The sequence below is a fragment of the Cornus florida genome, unplaced genomic scaffold, assembly GCF_030987335.1.
Source record: "Cornus florida cultivar Cherokee Brave unplaced genomic scaffold, ASM3098733v1 CherokeeBrave_3.0.0_Hap2_Chr04, whole genome shotgun sequence".
NCBI lineage: Eukaryota > Viridiplantae > Streptophyta > Magnoliopsida > Cornales > Cornaceae > Cornus > Cornus florida.
The window spans coordinates 18,084,478-18,105,787 of record NW_026775574.1 but is presented as its reverse complement, the minus strand read 5'-3'; the positions used below and the strand labels follow the sequence as shown (position 1 = coordinate 18,105,787).

The 21,310-nt window shown below is 31.1% G+C and overlaps 1 protein-coding gene across 1 annotated transcript; it reads left to right on the top strand.

The window, feature by feature from the left end:
* The first annotated feature begins 11,788 nt into the window (after nucleotides 1-11,788).
* Nucleotides 11,789-12,304, top strand: LOC132304796 (uncharacterized). The gene has a single exon (XM_059802515.1). The coding sequence runs from the start codon at nucleotides 11,789-11,791 to the stop codon at nucleotides 12,302-12,304; it is 516 nt and encodes a 171-aa protein (XP_059658498.1).
* The last annotated feature ends 9,006 nt before the right edge of the window (nucleotides 12,305-21,310 follow it).

Sequence of the window (21,310 nt, the reverse complement as noted above, 5' to 3'; positions counted from 1 at the left end):
GAAATCTCCTGAGAGGAATCAACCAGATTGAAGAGCAATTGGACTTGGTGTCCACTTTCCATTAAATTAGATCCCAAATATAGATTTTTCTGCTAAGTGTCAATATACATTATGATTGATATATATCTTTCAGAATCTTTAGCAACCAATTATTTTGGGGTATCTTTTTTAAATTATCATTACAATTCTAAGGATGTATTTGTGTGTCTCCTTTTAAGCAAATCCAAGCAATGACTGTTTCGAGGATATAATGCAGGTTGCCATTAACCCCTCATAAAGTGTACTGAAAAGCTGCCACTTTAGTGGTAGGTAGTGGATTTAAATTCCCTTTGATGCCCTAATTATGGCTTTCATGTCCATCATCACTAATTGCAACCCAAGAAAGAGAAAGCAGATTACATTTCTCTCCTTTGATTTGTCTTCCTCAAATCCATCACCCAATAACAACAACAAATATTATATATATATATATGCATCATCACCCCAATAACAACAACACACACACACACATATATATATATATATGCATCATCACCCTAATAACAACAACAAATATATTTATACATCATAATTCGTAGTTGTTGCGGTATCGCTCGCGATCGCGATATAATGGACTCGTGCGAATATTGATATAAATCGGTTGAATCGACTCGTATATGAAGATGTGTAACAATATCGAATCATTGGAAAAAAAAGTTAGAAACTAATGAATACGTCGCGTATCAGTCGATATGGCGAACCATGATACACAGACATGAGTCTTGATACAACGTTCGACAATGGGACGCAATGAATCGCATTTATTAATATATACATATCAGTCATGATACAACATTCGAAAGTCGGATGCTGTATCTATTAATACGATATATACACACACACACACATACACACACAAACACACACACACACCAGTCATGACATAGTGTATGAAATTCAAACGCATTCGATTATATTTATATGAGTAGAAAATAATCATGATAAATTTACATTCAAGTGTATTTAGGTGTGTATGAGATAACATCATTCATCACTTACATATTATTACATATCATTTTCATCTACACACACACAAAAACACACACCCATCCTTTCCATACTTCTCTTTATCCCATAACTTTGTTTATGGAAATTAATTTATATTATCTCTATTAAATCTATGGATAACCTTTTCCACTTTTAATTTGAACCCCCCGCATTGGAGACCACATAATCCTGCAGAAAACTAGGTTGGTATATATGCTTTTGATTTCTTTTAATTGGTCCACTTACACATATAGTTGTCCAGAAATTTGATAATTATATTGATTTTGACGTATATAAAACAAACTATAATTTTTCTTTTAGCCTAATTTCAAGGCTTTAAGATCTTGTAAGATATGGTTAATTATCCTATGCAGCCTTTATGAATAGACTAACTACGAGTGGAACCTTTTTGATGTATCAACTTGAGGAGGAAAATATTAAAATGACCACCCATAACCAGCACATTGTAAATTTCACTTCATCTTTACGTCACTTTACCTTTTAAAACATATATATATATATATATATATATATATATATATATATACATATAATTGTTTACTTACTCTCTAGTATGTAAAAAAATGTATACACACTTCAAATATTAACTATTAAATTTCATTAAGCAGTTAAAAAATAAGATTAAAATTTAATTCGTGTATAAATTCTTTATACATATATCAGTGAACATATGAACAATCCTATATATATATATATAAATTTTTTATGATACCATGTTTAATTCCATGCCATCGAATTCACATATACAAATGATACCATGTGCAATTTATCTAAATTTTTCTCTTGTTAATTTCACAATATTTAGCATATTTCTTTCAAAATATTATCATCCATAGGAAAATTACTAATTAATTGAAACCTCTCAAGTCATGTGATGCAACAAGTATGGCCCATGTGTAGGTCCCACTTATTTTATCTAATGAGTCCTCCCTATTCGATTTGGTTTTTCACTTTGTCTACCATGGCTTTTGTTTATATTCTCCACTAATTGAAGTCTAAGTCTCGTAAAGTGGAAGTGAGAGCGAATTTAAAAGTAAAAATATGAAAACAATATAATTAAGTCATAACTCATAAATAGTGAGAATTTGAATGAGAGCGCATGTGAAGCATGAGAATAGAAGCGTGTTTGGAACGTATGTGAAAACGATACCTATTGAAAAATATTGTGTGACTTAGATTGAAACTACACATTTTTAAAATTTAACTACTCAATTTAATGAAGAAAAGGTTATAAGATTTATGAGAATTCATGATCTACACATTTTTTTTTCCTTTCTCGTGTGTTAATGATAGTCAAATTGCTCATCAATATTAAACTCGTTTGTTCTGAATGAGGGTCGACGTCAGTAGGAGCAGGCACGCACGCACAATAGGACTAGTGGGGGCATCCGCCCCTATTGAATTTTTTATTTTTGCATTTTATATATTAAATTTTTTAAAATTTAAGAAGATGCCCATACTAAAATTACAATTAACCCCTACTGAATTTTATTTGTTTTGCACTTTATATTTCAAACTTTTGAAAATTTATGAAGATGACCTATTAAAATTACAAAAATAGACCCACTATATAAGTTTGCCTCCACAAATTAAAAGGCCGCCCCCCCCCCCCCCTCACGAATTTTTTTCGATCCGTCACCAAGTATAAATGACAAAGTTTGACACAACCTATCAACTTGACTTGAACATGATACGAGTTAAACTGGTTTAGATACCTTAAACGGATTCGGATCATAAACAGGTCGACACAATTAATCCGTTTATTTAATCGTTTTGTGTTTAAGTTACACATGTTAGATTAGTGTTAAGATTCCTGACACGAATAATAAACTGATCATGTTCGGATTGAATTATTTAGTAAAATATTCTTAAGTTGACACGATACGATTATTATTTACGAACACAAATTACTTTAAATACGTAAGTCCTACCATTAACGCCATCACAACATCAATTTCCACTCAAATTAAACAATAGGAGAATTTGTCGTGACTTTCCTTAAAATGTTTAAAAGATTAATGGGTTATAAGCATGTTAATTGAGTCATCGACCGACACAAGTAACACAAATAATTGATCCCTCGGAGAGCAAATGCAACCGACATTAATAGAATGAATGGTCCAAGCGTGCCAAGTGGTTGAGATGCAAACATAATGGAAACTTACAACTGAATTTTCATGCTTTGGTATGATTTGATTTCAATTACTTTTATACAAACAACAAAACTAACCATAATGTGACAGCTCAAACCATTAACAGTGAGGCACACACACTACATGAATGAAAATGCACACGGTACACACAGTAGTAGTGACAGTACTAATAGTTGTCACCTTAAGCCAACCCATATAAGCACTTAAATTAGGTCCACTTACCCTATATCTCTCTATCTGTCTATATACATATATATGATTACATGGTCATCTTGTTAGGTTATATGCACATGGTTCGTACGTTTGTTCACTAAATCAGTCACACAACCCACCCCCCCACCCCCTTCGTTTCAACGAGAAATTATAACCTCAACTTTCCATTTGATATCAATTTGATGATAGTTTGTTAATGTTTCATGGAAGGTCTATATTCCAAATGTTTACATACCGACCGGGTCATTAATTCAGCTTATATAACTTTTTTCTTCAACCACAAATACAACGTGGCATTATTAAATCACTAATTAAATACCAACACAAAATGATTGATTCATTGAAATAGATGTATACTGGCCAGGTCATTAATTCAACTAATATAACTTTTTCTTCAACCACAAATACAATGTGGCATTATTGAATCACTAATTAAATACCGATACAAAATGATTGATTCATTGAAATAGATGTATTCTTATTTATATGACAATATATTATTAGTTAATGACACAGTGCTCTTAATGTTTTCTTTTTAAAAGAGTGAAGAGTTCGAGTCCCATATTGAGTATCATTGGTACCGACCAATTATTTGTTAACATGCAAGTAATTAAATGTGTTCGTTTTATTCATTTTTTTGTTTGCCTCTTATCACATGATTGGTTGGAACCAAATTAGAGTTTACCTAATTGCAAAAATATATATATAGCACATTGTGGACTCAACTGTTCAATCATATAAACGTTATAATGAGACCAATATGATCCAACAATTTAGAACCTGATTGATTTTTCATTTACAAAACAATTTTCAAAATTTTAGAAAATAGAATCGTTTCTTCTTTGCATTCAACAAATATATATATATATATATATATATATATATATAGACACACACACACTTAGAAAGATTCTTTTTAAAATGGTGAAGAATTTGAGCCCCTAGTAAATGCTATTGGAATCGATCAATCAGACACGCAAATAAATGCGTCAATTTTATGTTAACTTTATTTAGTTTCTTGTTTGATCGGAACCATGTAACAATTTTTTGTATCCTGTTTGAAAAACAAAAAATACATATTCTTAATATTAAGAGCCATGCTAAGCAGATTGTGGACTCGGTCATGTAGGGGCTCCAATGAGAACCATATCGTCCAACAATTTACAAAAAAAATTCACTCTAGAAATAATTTTCAAAATTTCAAAAAAGAGAATTGTTTTTTTTTATTTATTTTTTATTAGTTGATACTCACACACACTTGTCTCTTTTGAGACTTGAACTTCTTACTTTTTTTTGAAGGATAACAAATAAAAGATAAGAGATTGATATTGCATGATCACCCGTTGGTGAGAGAATTATTCTTTGCATTTCACAAATATTAATATATTCATTAGGGGTGCAAGCGAATGTGTGCATCTTGCAGTCAAACCCTAATGTCCTAGAAAAAAGTGGAGGGTATCAGCATGAAGCAGCACAGTTCAGAAACAGTGCAGTTTGTTGTCATTTCTTAATCTCTTTTGTCACATAGGATGCCTCTGATAAATAGAAAATTCATTATCTTATTCTATGATTAAAGTGAACCCCATTTCTTAATTAATAAACAAAATTAAACACTGTTCCAGAGAAAGAAAAGAGTGCTTATTTGCACGAAATCAAACCCAAGAACTAATCAGATCCATTTATGTTGTTTATTAATTAATACCACAAGCACAAGCGATCTAGATCCCTCTAATTAGCTAGTATAATACATACACACACATATATATGTGTGTGTGTGTATTTATATTGCCGATGCACGCAATACAGATCCAAATTCTGTATTGAATAATTGGTCTTTCTTTTATTTAACTAAGTTCATGTTGGTCAGAATGAACCTCTCTTGATTGTATTAAAAAGCCAAATAAAGTAGTAACGCACACATTACACCACATATATGTATAAATATATGTATCTGCAATAACAGAACTTATATATATATATATATATATAGATAAAAGAAACGCCACTAAGCATGCATTTGTTGAAAGTGGGGTTCTGTATACTCCAATCAAACTCTACATACAGTCAAATAAGAACTTTGTTTATGTAGTTAAAAAATTATATATATATATATATATATATATATATACATATATTTGGAGTACATTGAAGTCATCCTCTTTTGTAACACAACTGAACAATTAATTATAATATATATTGGGTCATTTAGCCTTGCTCTCGAAGGTTTTTCTGGCAGACTTATTCTATTATTGTATATTTATTGTTTTCTTAGTTTTTAGTGGAAGTGTTCAAAAATTTAGATGATTTCAAGATTTTTTTGTAATATCAGAAAAAGTCAACAAATCTTTTTAGGGTTGCATAGAAACCTATAAGTTTCATATCTAGGGTAGCACACACGTACCATTCAATTGATTTAATTTGTAAAGCATCTTTAGTGGTTTGAGAAAATTATTTTTTTTTATTTTTTTTATTTTTTTAATTAACTAGAAAGTTTAATATGGTTATAATTTGTTTTATCGGTATGAAACTATGTCATCGTTTATTAAACTACCAACCATGCTACGGTTTCATGCACAATTTTATCCTAATAAAAATATGTATCTTCAAATTCAACTCTTCTTGATCATTTGGGTAATGGTTTGAAGTATTCTGTTATTATTTTCAGGGGCAGTAAATAGGGTATGTAACTCTCTATATATGTTTTCAAAAGTCCTTAATTTTTATTTTGGTGCGAACAGGAGCAACTAAAAGACTAAAATGCCCTTATGTATTTAGAAAGAAAAAAAAAAAAAATGTAAAATGATCAAAGTATTCTAACCAAAAACGAAAATAGTGTGTTTATATGTAAATGGTATAATGGCATTTTGGAGATACCGGAAGGACAGTTTAGAGAATTTGTTACTTAATATACTTAAATGTGATTTTCTGACATATTATACTAATTAAGCCCCTATTTGTCCATTATTTAAAACTTAACGAACTTATATACTTAAAATAAAATCAGGAGTGTTATTTGTCCAAATTTTAAATATTAGTGGTGTTTTTCTTACTTTACCCTTATCTTCACACATATATATGTATATATAAAAAGAGAGAGTATCTTCTAGTTCATATATCTTTTTCAATAATTGAGAGAAACCTTTAAAAAAAATTGAAAATTAATAAGTCAATGAACTAAACTAAAATAGTGTTATATCGCATCTTACGAATCTCATCACTCGTACATGTGAGCAAGTTTGAATGATGGGATCCGTCTGTTGCCTACAACACCTATATTGTATCGTAGAGAATCCCACTTCATGTATCATATATTTATTTTCTTTTTTCTCCTCGAGATGCCAATCACACCACTATTCAATAAATAGATTTGACTAATAGTTATTTTAATTAATCTCCTTTAGAGAAACATATAAATTTATATATATGGTTTGTCGTATCGTCCGATACGCTATTCGTATCAACCAATTTACACTAATTTTATTCGAAATCATTATAATATGATCGTGATTAATACCGCAATCGTAATCTATACTACTAAAAATGGCTATAACATATCAATAATAAAATGGACTCATTGATGCTTGATGTACTAGCTATAAAGCTCTCTTTCTCTGCTTTCATCATTGAAAATAATGGAACCCACCCACAATTATTGATGTTCACAAATTGCCATTTTCTTCCAGCAAATATCATGTGAATGTACAAGGACATTCATGAAGCTTCAATTCTTAAGAGGAAAAGAACAAATGTGCGTGTGAAAAGAGACAATATTGTTTGTGTACTAGGCCAATAAGAAAACCAACCAATGAAGAAAAAGATATATCAATTTTTTTGAGCAAGTGATCGAATGGACTACGTTAAGTTTAGTGATTGTGATTATATTTTAGCCATCACTGGAATTATTATTTTTATCTTTTGCTAGGATATTTTTTGTTTATATATATATATATATATATATATATTGACAGACATAATGATGATTCTAATTTTGTGTGGTCTTGCTTGTGTTTCACTCCTCGAAAGCTTTGCAATCAATGTGAAACAGAATCTTAGTTTAAGATATAAATCAGCATTATTATTTGAAAAATGAATGACCTAGTCACATTGTGTCCATCATTGTACCTTCAAAAATGGTAATGACATTACAACACTTATTTTATATAGACAATATAATTTTAAAAAAAAAAAAAATTAGGTTTATATTCAATCCACTAATATGTCGGTCTATCCTTGATTAAACGAAAATTATATAAGTCATATTAGTCATGAAAACCGTAAAAGAAATAACCAATTAATGTATCACAACTTAGCCAAAAATTCATTTCAAATTCAAATCAAACATTCTTGAACTGGGAACCTCTGTTGCGTAGTAGTGGTGCTGTATCGTATTAGACGAACCCTAACACACGAGAGTGAATACTCATATGTGCAGAGACTGATATTCGTCTGATTTTGTACAGCATCGTGACGGAGAATCCCACCTCAATGCTACCATCTTCAGTAATGAAATTTAAAAAATACATGTAATTTTTTTTATTAAATATATATATATATATATTTGAATGACCTAGTCACTTTGCATCAATAATTGTAGCTTCAAACATCATAATGACATTTCAATAGTTATTTTATATAAATAAAATCAAAAGTTAGGTTTATATCAGATCCATCACTAGGTCTAACCATGCATGATTAAACAGAATCACAGGAGTTATATTAATTATGAAAATTATTAGAGAAAATATTTAATTAATAAACCACAACTTAGCCCAAATCTCAATATTATCCTGTTAGAATTATCTGTGTGGTGTTGTGATGTATTAAATGAATTTCAACTCACACACATGTGCAGAGAGATCGTTTGATACTGTACAGAATTCTGGGTTTAATACTGTAAAGAAATATATGTATATATATACACACACATGATCAAACAAACAACTACGAATCTGAACACATGTTTCCCAGAAATATCTGATCTTGCATTATGATATATGAGAGAAAAAGATGAGGCAAAGCTTTGGTAAATCCAAACCACACATTTTCAACTAACAAAAGATATCTTAATCCCGCCATCTCAACCATACTTTGGCGGGACAAGAAATTCTCCTTAAATGACAAAAATAACCCTGATTTGTCCGTTTATATTTAAGTGAAACTCCGTATATCACCTGGAGATAATAAAAGAAGTTAGTTGTGGATGTGGTGGACAGTTGGACACACAATCCTGATCAGATATGGCTTCCCAAACACCCCTTTTTGTTTTACTAATTCTGTTTCCAAACACGACTTTATGAACATTCTAGATATGATTTGGTGTCCTGTCCACATCCTTGGTGTTGCACATCAATTCCATCACCACCATTCATTCAAATCCAGCGGTATCAGTTTTCAGATCAAAATCTAACGGTAGGAAACAAGTTAAATTGAAATGCAATGTGCTTATTGCCATTAGGTGTTTATTTAATAGATATTTCTTAATTACTTTTTCAGAAGAAGTATTGAGTGGGCTTGGTGCACCAGACTCAAGTCATAAGTATTATGCGTGTATAAATTGAATGAATCTGATGCACGGTTTTAAAGGCAACTAATATTTATCTATTATTTTTTTTAAAGCACGTGTATTGACCTCACAATACACACATTATTTAAGTCAAAAGTACGATTCGTTCTGGAACAATATCTTTTCTTTTAAAATCACAGACATTTTTTACCCTAAAATAAATAAGGTAAATAAAACAATATTCCATAAAATAGAATAATATAATGTTCTCCAATCCATCATAGGAATCTATAACACCTCACTACAAGAAATTCTAACATGTGACAAAATGCAGACCAAACAATTGATGTTGTAAAAATCTAAAAGATTCGTGATAAGGTTATTCAATTCTCATAAAAGAAAGAAAAAATAAAATTAAAAAGAAAAAGAAAAAAAGTTATCATTGATTATGCTTTTATATAAGTTTAACCGTTTCCGAATCTAACTTTTCCCATGATTATTTTTTATTTTATTTTATTTTATTTTTTGCGTGAAATTCAACCATATTTAGTGATAGAACTCGACACCATAAATTTCATTTGTTTGAATTTCAGTAATTTAAACAATAAATTTATCATTTTTATGGATTTCAACATTATAAATTTCACCATTTTTATAATTTTAAAACCTTAAATAATGAATTTTATTATTTGTATAGACGAGTGTAATCTTGTATTTAAAAAGTTATTGGAGAGAATTTTGATTAATACAATATTGCCCTTCTTTATAGACGTTTACTCTATTATATATATATATATTGAAATTTAAAATAAATGTATTATAACATGGTTTAACTGCGGTAAAAAAACTTTATAGACTTGGCACTGTTACACGATTCAAACGTTACAAAACATGTCACTTTCTGTAATGAATTCTCACTTACTCGACTGGTCGTTAGTTGTTGCTGAGCAGACCACCACCATCCTTAAAACCTGTATAGCCGTTGGGTGTATATATCTATCTATCTATCTATATACACCACTTTTACAGTTGTTGTCTAAAATATCGCAACCAATGGTGAAAAAGGGCCTCAGCCACTCGTACAATCCACCATAGGCCTGCAACAGACAAGTAGCTTTAACTCTTTTAACCTACTCTCTCCTTTTTCTGTCAGTCTCAGCCCTGTTATTATTTGAAAATACATAAACTAATTCCAAGATACTTTTATGATATATATATTTTCTTTTTTGTTAGTGATCACACATGTATGCTATTGACCTCGTCCAAGAAGTAGGGGTTTGGTTATCCTATTTTGAGATATTGTTACATGGTTCTAAACTATTATTTTTCCTTCAATCATCATGTGACATATCAATAAAAAAAAAAAATTAAAACTTATGTATTTGTAATGTATTAGTTAACATGTCACATGGTGATAAATTCGGAATTAATAATTTTGAGACCAAGTAATAATTTTTCACCCTACTCAAATCTTATATTTACTTTTTGGTCAAGTTTGGATCATCTCTTGTAGTTCCTTTGATGATGTAGCTGTGGAAGCATTTTTCAACCATCAACACAATTATGTACATTTTTCCACACATTATATTTTGTGTGTTGAACTGTTTTGAAAATGTATTGAAATGTAAATGAAATATGTTGAAAATAAAATATAAGTAAACTGTTGAGCGTTTATTATTTAGACTTTCCTTGGCTGGTTGCTAGAAGATTACTTTGAGTGTAAAAAGTCAATCATATCCATAATTTTCATAAAAGGAAATGACAAGAACCAAAAAAGGATAAGATTTCATATAAGGGATATAAAATTTGGTTAATAGGTCTGTCAAATAGAAAACATTAAGATTGTCAATGAGCATATACCAAATTTTAAAAAATGTCAAAGTAATAAACTCTTTACTAGGGATGGCAATTTGACCCGCACTCCCGGTTACCCACCCCACCCCACCCCACCCCACCCCGTCTTATTTTTGGCGATTTTAGAGGACCGTTTTGTTTATTTGGGCGGGAATGGTTTGATGTGATAAAAACTCAGGCGAGTTTGGTGCGGGGCTGGAAAAGGTCGCTCCGCATCGCACCGTTTAGATAGACAAATTACTTAAATATATTTATTTCATTAGTATATATATTTTCTACTATATATTATGTACCATATATAATAATATTAAAGTAACAAATGAATTTGATTAAAAAGAAAGTTACAATGGTAAAGAATTAAAGATGAGGGAAAAAAAAAAGAGCAATTCTATTTCAATAATAAATAAATTATGGTCCTAAACTGGGCGAGGCGGGTACTCGCATGGTAAAAATGTTAAACAGTTACGGGAATGGAGTGAAAAATTCTCCCGTTTTTACAATTTTAGACGAGAATGGGGATGGAATTTTTAAACGATTGGAGGGACGAAAGAAGGTACACCCGCCCCGTTGCCATTCCTACTCTTAAGGGTCACTTGTATGTAATTCACCTCAACTTCAAAAAAGGGCCAATATAAATTTCTCCTAAATATATTTGCGTTGAAAAATATTGCTAGCACCAAAAAAAGTACGCTATACGCGGACACATCGTAACCATTCATATGAACGTGTGTTGTAATTAAAACAAAAAATTTACGATGTTTACTGTGCATCGAGCACATTGTATATTTTCTCCTCCATGCATCTCAGTATCTCTCTCTAAAACATTAATTCCATTAAATATTCTCACTTTCCTCATCAGTTATTTTGACTGGACCTCCACTTTCCCTCCTTTGCTCTCTCTATATAATCCTTTCCACCCCCTTCTCTCTCTCCTCATCCAACCTTTTACAACCTTCATTTCCTCCACCCTCTCTCTCTCTCTCTATATCTAAAACTCTTTTTTTCTCTCTCTCTAAAAATGGCGGAAACATCATCCAAACGACAGAGGGAAGAAACCCATGTCGAAGATTGCGAAGACCCAAAACGATACAAATCATACAATCACATACTCTCCATTCTCGAAGATGAAGAGGACGAGAGTAACCAAGACCTCTCCTCTTTCCTCTCGACCCTTCAGCAGGAACTCTCCTTCGACTCCATCGCCACCGTTGATCCTCTGCCCTGCCCCACATCGGAGGCCGAAACGCATAACTGCGCTGTAGGCTCGACCGCATCTGATTACAGCCCGGTTTCTTCTTCACATGTGTTGAAAGAAGAAGATGGGGAGAGGGTTATGAGACACCTTCTGGAAGCGTCCGATGATGAGCTGGGGATACCCCACAGAACGGACGGTGGTGGCGGTGGTGGTGATGATGATCGTGATGTGATCAACGGTGGAGATCACGCGTTCGCTTTCTCTGATGGGTTGTGGGAGTTTGAGGATCATGAGGCTGCCAACTACTACGCGTTGTTACAGTCTGAACTTTTCATGTAGACTAGTTTTGGGGGGGCTAGAAAGTAAAAATGGGGAAATTTGGGGGGGTTTTACGCAATTAAGACAGAGTGGAGAAAGTAAAAAATGAGGATATTTTTGGGTTTTCATTTTGGTTCCCTCTTCTTTTGTAAAATAGCACAAGTATCCCCCATTCTCTCTATTAGAAAATCAAAATGTAGAAGAAAAAGTGATTCACCATTCATATATATATTCCCCTGTAACCCATTTTCTTTTATTAAAAATTAAAGATAATTGATATTGGCACCCAAATTTTGTTTCTTTTCTTTTATTTTTATTATTGTTTTTATTTATTTTTTTTGATACCAAGGTCTCTCCAGTAATTGTGCTTGGACTTTTTTTTTCCTTCAAAAGGGCACAGAACACACAAGACTCTCACGTAGTGCTTTGTTTAACTCCTGAAAAATATATATATATTAATATGTGTATGTATATTTGAATCTAAATATCAAAATAGTGGAATTTAAATACCTAACTTTCTTTAGAGATTGTTGCACATATTTTATCTCGAGATGTGATATTGGCTTTTCAAAAATTTGCAAAAGTCTTTGGCTCTACACTAATTGAATCTAAATATAAAAAATAATGTTATTTCCTTCTATCTTTTACATGCAGTGCATTTGTATGAAATAAAATATAAGAAATGGGAAATAATAGCAAATATGAGAGGGAGATCTGGATATTGTGAATTAATTCTTTTTATGGTTGGATCGTTAAAGAGGAAATTAAAGGGAAAATAGTTTTATTTTCTTATTTTGTCAGTAGAGAGATTTTTATCTTTTCATTTCAAGTCCTCTCAATCTTTTAACTGTTAGTCATCCTAGTCAATCTTGCCTTTATTCCGTTCTTTCTGCGGTATATATTATCTCCTTTCAATTTTTTTCTATGATAAGTAATTTTTTCTACTCAATTAATTTTTTAAAATTATTTTTTAACACTTTGTTCTATGTTAATTTTTGTCGACCCCTTTACCCTTGCTCTATACAAAAAAATCTTCTCCCAGATTAATGTTGAATACGTTCGTACTACCTAAGTCTACACCCTTTTTTTCTTAAAAGGCCTTACATTTAACAAATAACTCACTCTAGCTCCCAATTTTATTTTATTTTTAAAATTTATTCTTCCAATTTCTTAGTTGGATATGAAAGTTGACATACAACTGATTTAGCACTTGACAAGGGAAAATGATATTTTGGTAATGTTTCTATTCTTAAAGATACAAAGCTACTATTGAATGCTACAACTACCTAAAAAATGTTAATAAGAACGAATTTAAGAATAGAGTATGAAAGTGGGCGAATTTAAGAACAAGAACATGAAAACGAGTGAATTTAAGAACAAGAACATGAAAGATATAAAGTTAAATTACAAATAGTGAGAACTATACTGTATCGCGCGTGGAGAAAACAATAGCGCGTTCGAAACATGAGAGTGAGCAACTGTTGAAAAGAAATTGTGTAACTTATAATGGACCCATATCATATCATAGGTGTCATATCATATCATGAACTAATTAGATTTTTTTACAAATGTTTTTCCTTGAGTGTTTCATGTGACTATGTCAATATTTAATGGGTCAATAATACAGTATCGTCAATATTGGAGTAGTATTCAAAATATTGGAATTGTCAAATTTCCTATTTCTATATTCATTTTTCTATTGATGTAGGTATATGGGATTTTTATGAAAATTATGTGATGATATTCTAGAATTGAAGAACCCATTATTGACTTTTTGTTTTAAGAAGGGACGTGAATTATTAACTTATCACACTTTGAGTAAAAATATTTGAGATATAATCTTTAAAAATAACAATTTGTTTAAGTAAGATTGCATTAACATTTATACACTATTAAAATACTCTCACACCTCAAATAATTATTTTCAAGTCACTCTTATATTTATAGAAAAAATAATAATAATAGTTGCACTTCATTTTTCTTCACTTACATTTTCTTTACTTTTTATTTTTAAAAAATGACTTTAATTTCCTTTCAAAAACACTCCAACACACACCTCACTTTTAAGAGTATTTTTGTCATGTTGATTATTATATAAAAATTTAAATAAAGCTCTTATCATAGTTCGTCGTATTGGTCGATATGCGATCCTTTTTCAAATTCGATACGCTATTTGTATTGACCCATTTATACTGATTTTGTACGAATCAGTTACATCGCAATCATGACCAATACAGCGAACACGACTAATATAGAGAAAAATAAGAAGTATTGAATATTATTCATTAATAAAAAAAATATGCAATTTTTTTTTTTTTTTTTTTTTTTTTTTTTTTCTGCATCTTGACTTGAATGAGACGCATATATTAAAATTTAAAATCCTTGGATCCTTACAATACGCCAAGGGCTGAAGGGCACGTTAGACAGCTTTGGATTCTCTCTATCATTTCATTTTCCTATATTCAGTCAGGAGTTCTATCATTGAATCGACTATGGGTTATATCACACATTCAAAACGCATTAATATTTTTTGAACAGAATAATTCTCTAAATGAGTGTCGTTTTCACGCTTTATACCTGCTATTTTTTGTAAGTATTTTGATTCTCAATCTAATTTTATAGTAGTTAAATTTTGTGACTTTTATGCTCCAAAGCTCCTACTTACATGCTTTCCTTACACAAGACGGACTCAATTTTTAAATATATATATATATTTTCAAAGGATGCAAAACTCTAATGCAAAGATAAATTCAGTTTTTTTTATAATATTTATTTATTTCACGATAATAATAATAATAATAAACTTAAAAGTGCATGTGAAATATCAAAATTTTTATTTTTGTATAAAAAATGTGTATTACATTGAATTACTAAAATACCCCTCTACCTAATATACGTACAAAAGTTTGCAAGATTTTAGTTATTTCCCCCCAATCTTCAACCGGTTAACCTTCATCATCGCACATGTAAGGTATTGGACACACCTTAAACATGTGTCAAACACTCGAGTATGATATATCTACACGTTTTAGTGTAGGAGAATGTAGAATCCATTTGAACACAAGAGAGACAATTACATTAGCAAGTCAATCAATTTTACTTGCTGGCGAACTAAATCAACTTGTTTATTATTTTTACTAAATAATTTATGATCGGTAAACATAGGAGAAAAATAAAAATGCCATTTAATTATTAATTTATTATCAAAGCAGTATCGAATTTTACTAAAAAGAGAAAAAGAAATGTGTGGTACTCAAAAAATTATTATCAAGTGGTAGTATTTTTTAAGTGGCTGTTAGGTGTGTACAAATCCGATATTCGTGGTGTGTACGTTACTGGTTTGTTCTAAAATGCGCCGCTGGTTATGAAGCAAGTAGCAACAATACCCTAGGTCTAGGCAGATATGATATGAATGATCATAAGCAATCGAGCAGGTGGGGACAACGGACCAGCTACTATGGAAAATGCCATGTGGGCCCCTTGATCCTCGTGATGGTGACATCGTGACTCAGCAATACGTTGTCGGCCACGTTCATACTTCATACCCGGTAATTTAATTAAGTCCACATCCATACACACACAGATATATATATATATATATATATATATATATAATTTATATATATATATATATAAATATAATAATAAGTGAACAATTCTATATATATATATATATAGAATTGTTCACTTACTATTTGCTGTGCAGAAAGGTGTATACATATCTCACTTCAAATATTAATTGTTAAATTCAATTGAACATTTAAAAATATAATTTATTTTTTTATATTTAATAATTAAAATTTAATTTGTGCATAAATTTTTTATATACTAATGAATGGATGAACAGTTATATATATATATATATAAAGATGATACAAACAGGATATAGTGCATAAATAGAAAGTCTTGTAGGTCCCGCTTTACGCATATAAAAGATACCAATATGTCTGAAGGAGGATTTTATTATGCATAGGTCAATGGTGGAATTGTCACGGTTCAGCCTAGCCAAGTTGGTTGGTAGTGATGGACTCTGAGAATTATATGAAAGGGGCGTTTTTTTATAATAATAATAATATATAATATGGTATAATTAAAAATTGAGTGGAGATATTTTTTAGTTTTTTTATAAAAATAATTAGTATATTTTTTAAATTTTTATAAAATTTATATATATATATATATAATTCATTAGGGGTAGCCGCCCTCACCTGAACCCTTAATGAATTTTTGATATTTAAAAGAATTGTTTTTAGTGTATTCAGTGTGGGTGTCTATTATTTTGGACGGAAGGAGCATATTTTTTAAAGTTGGTATATTTTTAATGCTAAGTGAAAATTAAATTCGAAATGTTTGAGTTTTCAATATACTTCAAGATTATTCTTCTTTATCTTCCAAAGTAGTAAATTAATCTGTAAGTGTATTTATTGTTTTGAAAAGAACAAAAATATATACTACGTATATATTTCAAAAGACCTATATTCACTCGACTACGTATCTGTGAAGTTAACTATTGATGGAAAAGAAAATCTTCAAAATATCTTGGGAAAATTACATATAAATGGAGTCAAAGTTCCATATTTACTTAGAGGCTGAGTCAAAGTTCCATATTTCTCTAAAATGGATTGCTGAGGTGGCACATGATTTTTTACTGTTTAGAAATTGTGGTGCCTAAAATACCCTTCCGCGGACGTACTACTTTTTCTTCGAAGGTACTACTTTTTTGAACTGAAGGTACTACTTTTTGGCGTCCAGGTACCATGTTTTTTAAACACCCGCGAAGGTACTACTTTTTCTCCGAAGGTACTACTTTTTTGAACTGAAGGTACTACTTTTTTGTTAGGGAAGGGTATTTTAGGCACCACAATTTTCTAAACGGTAAAAAATCATGTGCCACCTCAGCAATCCATTTTAGAGAAATATAAAACTTTGACTCAGCCTCTAAATAAATATGGAACTTTGACTCCATTTATATGTAATTTTCCCAAATATCTTTTGATATATATATATATCAAACAAATGCAAAGCTGTACATAATTATATACTGTAGTCTTGATCTTGCGTATACAAGATGCATGGTGGGAGAGAGAGGATCATATTACATAGTTAACTCTTAAAATTATATTCAAATTAAATGTATGAGACTGGAATTTATAATATTTGTTCGTTACGTTTTTTTTTTTTTTTGGTAAATTATTTGTTCGTTACGTTTGAAAAGGCAAGAAACATGGTGTGAATTATTTGAATGTACTGACATAGAGGAAGCTCACCATCACCATTTGATTTTGGACGGTCTGAATGACTTAAAAAAAATCGTGATTAATGTAAGTTGGACGGTTTGGATTACTTGATCACGTTCCCAATTGGCAATTCATTTAGTCACATGAGAATTAACCGACGGATAGTGTGGAATCTGATAGATACTGTATACTAAGTTCCAACTCCGCAGAACCAACTTGGAGGGTATTTTGATAATTTTTACACTTGTTGTGTTGTCCTAGTGTGAGAGTATTTATTCATTCTGAACTCTCTGTATTCGTCGCTATTTTTTTATCATCATAATGAAAATCCCTATAACTTTTGGACGTAATATTGAATTTTAGGTGAACCAAGTAAAATTGTTTGATCTATTTTTTGTACTTTCTGTTTGATTTCGTAATAAAATTTTGTAATTGATTCATCAATTTATCAATTTTGGAAAATCGGACGTTTATAAATGTTTGATCATTTAACTGAGATATTAGAAATAAAAATTTTGAAACAATATTTTGACCGAATTCATAATAGTTTTGTTGTTCTCGTATACTTGTTCTTTCGTGGAAGACAAATTCATATATTGTGACATTTCCAATTAGATTAGTTTACCTTTGTTTTAGTGAATTTGGATCTAAATATTTAATCTTGAGGTCAACGGTTCATGGCCGGTATATAAAAAAAAAAATTCGGATTAACAATAATGACCCATCAGGTGACACATGGCATATCTCATCTGGATAAGTGTTCTGAACATGAAGACACAAACCAAACCCATTGACCATACAAAATGTAGATCAAATAGTAGTAATTAAATGAAGAATGACGATTCAAAATTTGAATCCTAAACATAGCTGAGTGTTGCGTTGTCGGAGTCGTTGGATTTATATATATATTTTAATGATTATAGTTTCGAGTTTTTTAAAGCATTTAATAACCGCAATATGTAGTCTTTCTATATACATACATCGAATAATCAATCAATCACTCACAAAAATTTTAAATGTGAAATGAAAGTATGTCTTTAAACTAACCCGAGTTATAAAGCTACATTATACAGCTACCAATAGTAATAGCCGTCCTTATTTCAAATCACTCATCCCCTATGTCTCTATCTATTTTGTGTGTGTAATGTGTGTGTGTGTATATATATAATATAGATATAGATATATAATTGGGCCAAAAGGTCCACAAAGTGGTTTGTGTTTGTTTGTATTGACTAGCCGGTTTGTTTGGGAAGTTTCCGGTGGGCCCAGATGATCAATATAGCCCATAAATAATTGATCTGCCTTGTGATTATTAGTAAATGAAATTGACGGGCTCTAGAATTGTGTTAAGGGAGAAGTAGACTAATAAGACTAGAAAGAAGACGATTGACATTGACTTGAAAACAATAGGGCCGTGCCGCTTCCGTTATGGGCCTATTCAATATGTGTGTGTGTGTGTGTATATATATATATATATATTATAGCTTTTGAATATTCTGGTCTTCTAAGTTGCAATTTTCAATCTTTATATAATTTGAATAATTGATTAGTCTAGCATTATGATATTTGATTGTTGGATTAGACCGTCTTTTACATCATTAAAGGGTAGCACTTTTCTTAAGGCAGCCCGTTCTAGGGACAAAGACAAGTAGATGATGACGAATAATTTGTATCTTAGGATTTTTTCAAAGACGCATATGGTCTTTGCTCATTCCATATGCATTAAATAATTACCGTAAAATTCATTTGAGAGCAGATAGAGCAAGAGATAAGAGTCTTTATCATTAGGCGATCTCCTTGAAGTTATATAATATTATATATATATATATATATATATATATATATACACACACACACACATACATATCTATGCCCAAATCTTCTTGCTTTAGTGGAAAATTCGTTGCAAAAACGTGGCTACATAAGTCCATGATATTCTTGCGTGTTTGTGTTTCTCATGTACCACTAAGGTCCTACAAGTGGGAAATTGGGGCTAAGTATATGACCTAATACCACTAATTGTTGTTGTTTTTTTTTTTCAATTCTTGGTGGTTTAAAATTCAAAACTAGCATCATTATATAATTATTGAATATTTATTTTTCAAAGGCATTCCCATATTATTGGTTTCTGAAAAAGTATCTATTGTGGGAAATTCATCTAGAAGTGTTGACTATCAAATTTTTTTTTTTTTTAATTTTTTCTTGCAAAAAAAGAAACAATATATTATTAAAGTTTAATAAAGTGAAGAATTGTTGACCTCCAAAAAATTATTAATTGAATAAGGTATAATTTTTTTTCTTGAAATTTACTTCATTCAACGAGTGACCATCAACATAATTATAATTGTGAGGCCACAAACATTTCATTTCTTTCTCAATTTATGATAATAAGCAAGAGTGGGCTCCATCAAGTTGTGGGCCCACATTGAGAAAACGACCACTTTTACTAGGCTTATTTTTTAAAGAAAAGAAAATAGAATGATACGGTTTGGGCCTCATGATTGAGGAAGTTGGTCTAGAAGTGTAATAGGAAAATGAAGTTGACTGCAGCCAGTTGATTCTAAGCCCAACTTGATTTTCAAAAGCGACCCATGAAAACCAAATGCGTGCACGGCAGTGTTATTTCTCAGGAAATTTCTTCAAAAACTCCCCGACAGGCCTGGTCAATGTGATGGGGTCTTCTGCGTGCAAGAAGACTTGCTTCTAGGGAAATTTTCTCCGTAATTGTCCGGTACGTGTCTGCTAGATTACTTCGCAGTCTACTCTTTCAGCCAGCCAAAAACAAGGGCCAAGCCATTGTCTGCCCTTTGTTGCGTTTAACTGTGACTGTTGAAAAAGTCTGCCTAAAACCAAAATATGGGCATTTTTCATGTCTAAGACTAGTCCCATGCTTGATTGAACTAGCACAAACATTTCATTTCTTTCTCAATTTATGATAAGAAGCAAGAGTGGGCTCCATCCAGTTGTGGGCCCACATTGCGAAAACGCCCACTTTTACCAGACTTAGTTTTAAAGAAAAGAAAATAGGATCATTTGGTTTGGGCCTCATGATTGATGAACATGGTCTTGACTTATATTGGGATAAACATGGTCTAGAAGTCTAATAGGAAAATGAAGTTGACTGCAGCCGGTTGATTCTAAGCCCAACCTATTTTTCAAATGCGTGCACAGCAGTGTTATATACCAGGAAATTTCTTCAAAAACTTCAGGGCTAGGCCTCTCTAGTCAATGTGTGCAAAAAAGACTGACTTCTCATAACTACACGTGGAACGGAAAGACCGTATATATCCGATAATAGATTATGACGTAACTTAAAATCCTCGACACTAATTAAGGGAATCTCAATCACTTATTTCAAATTCCCAACCATCAAGTGAGGCGTCCTTGGACCAAATTCAACCAACAAATCATAGTACTCTATGATGTTGGAAAAATTACTGAACAAAAAAAAAAAAAAAAAAAAAATCAAAAATCAAAATTACCCTTCTTCTTAAACACATAATTGCTAAATTGAGTTTCTTAGACTTGCAAGTGTATTCACTGCCCTTCACAATGCAATAAAGTTGAGCATTGAATGTTCCTGAGCGCAATTTTGTAAAGAAATAACTCACTTGTTTCTCCAGAAGAGGTGAGAAACATGCTCAAATATTATTTGATTGGATGGTTGACTCAATCCCTTAACCAAACCTTTCGTATGTGTTTGTTTGATCGGGAGAGGCTTATTTATCTTATGTTGCGTTTAGTATGTATGAATGAAATGCCCATTCTAACAATTTTTTTGTTTGATATG

Coding starts and splice junctions, on each gene's coding strand:
- LOC132304796 (XM_059802515.1), top strand. CDS start 11,789: ATGGCGGAAACATCATCCAAACGACAGAGGGAAGAAACCCATGTCGAA.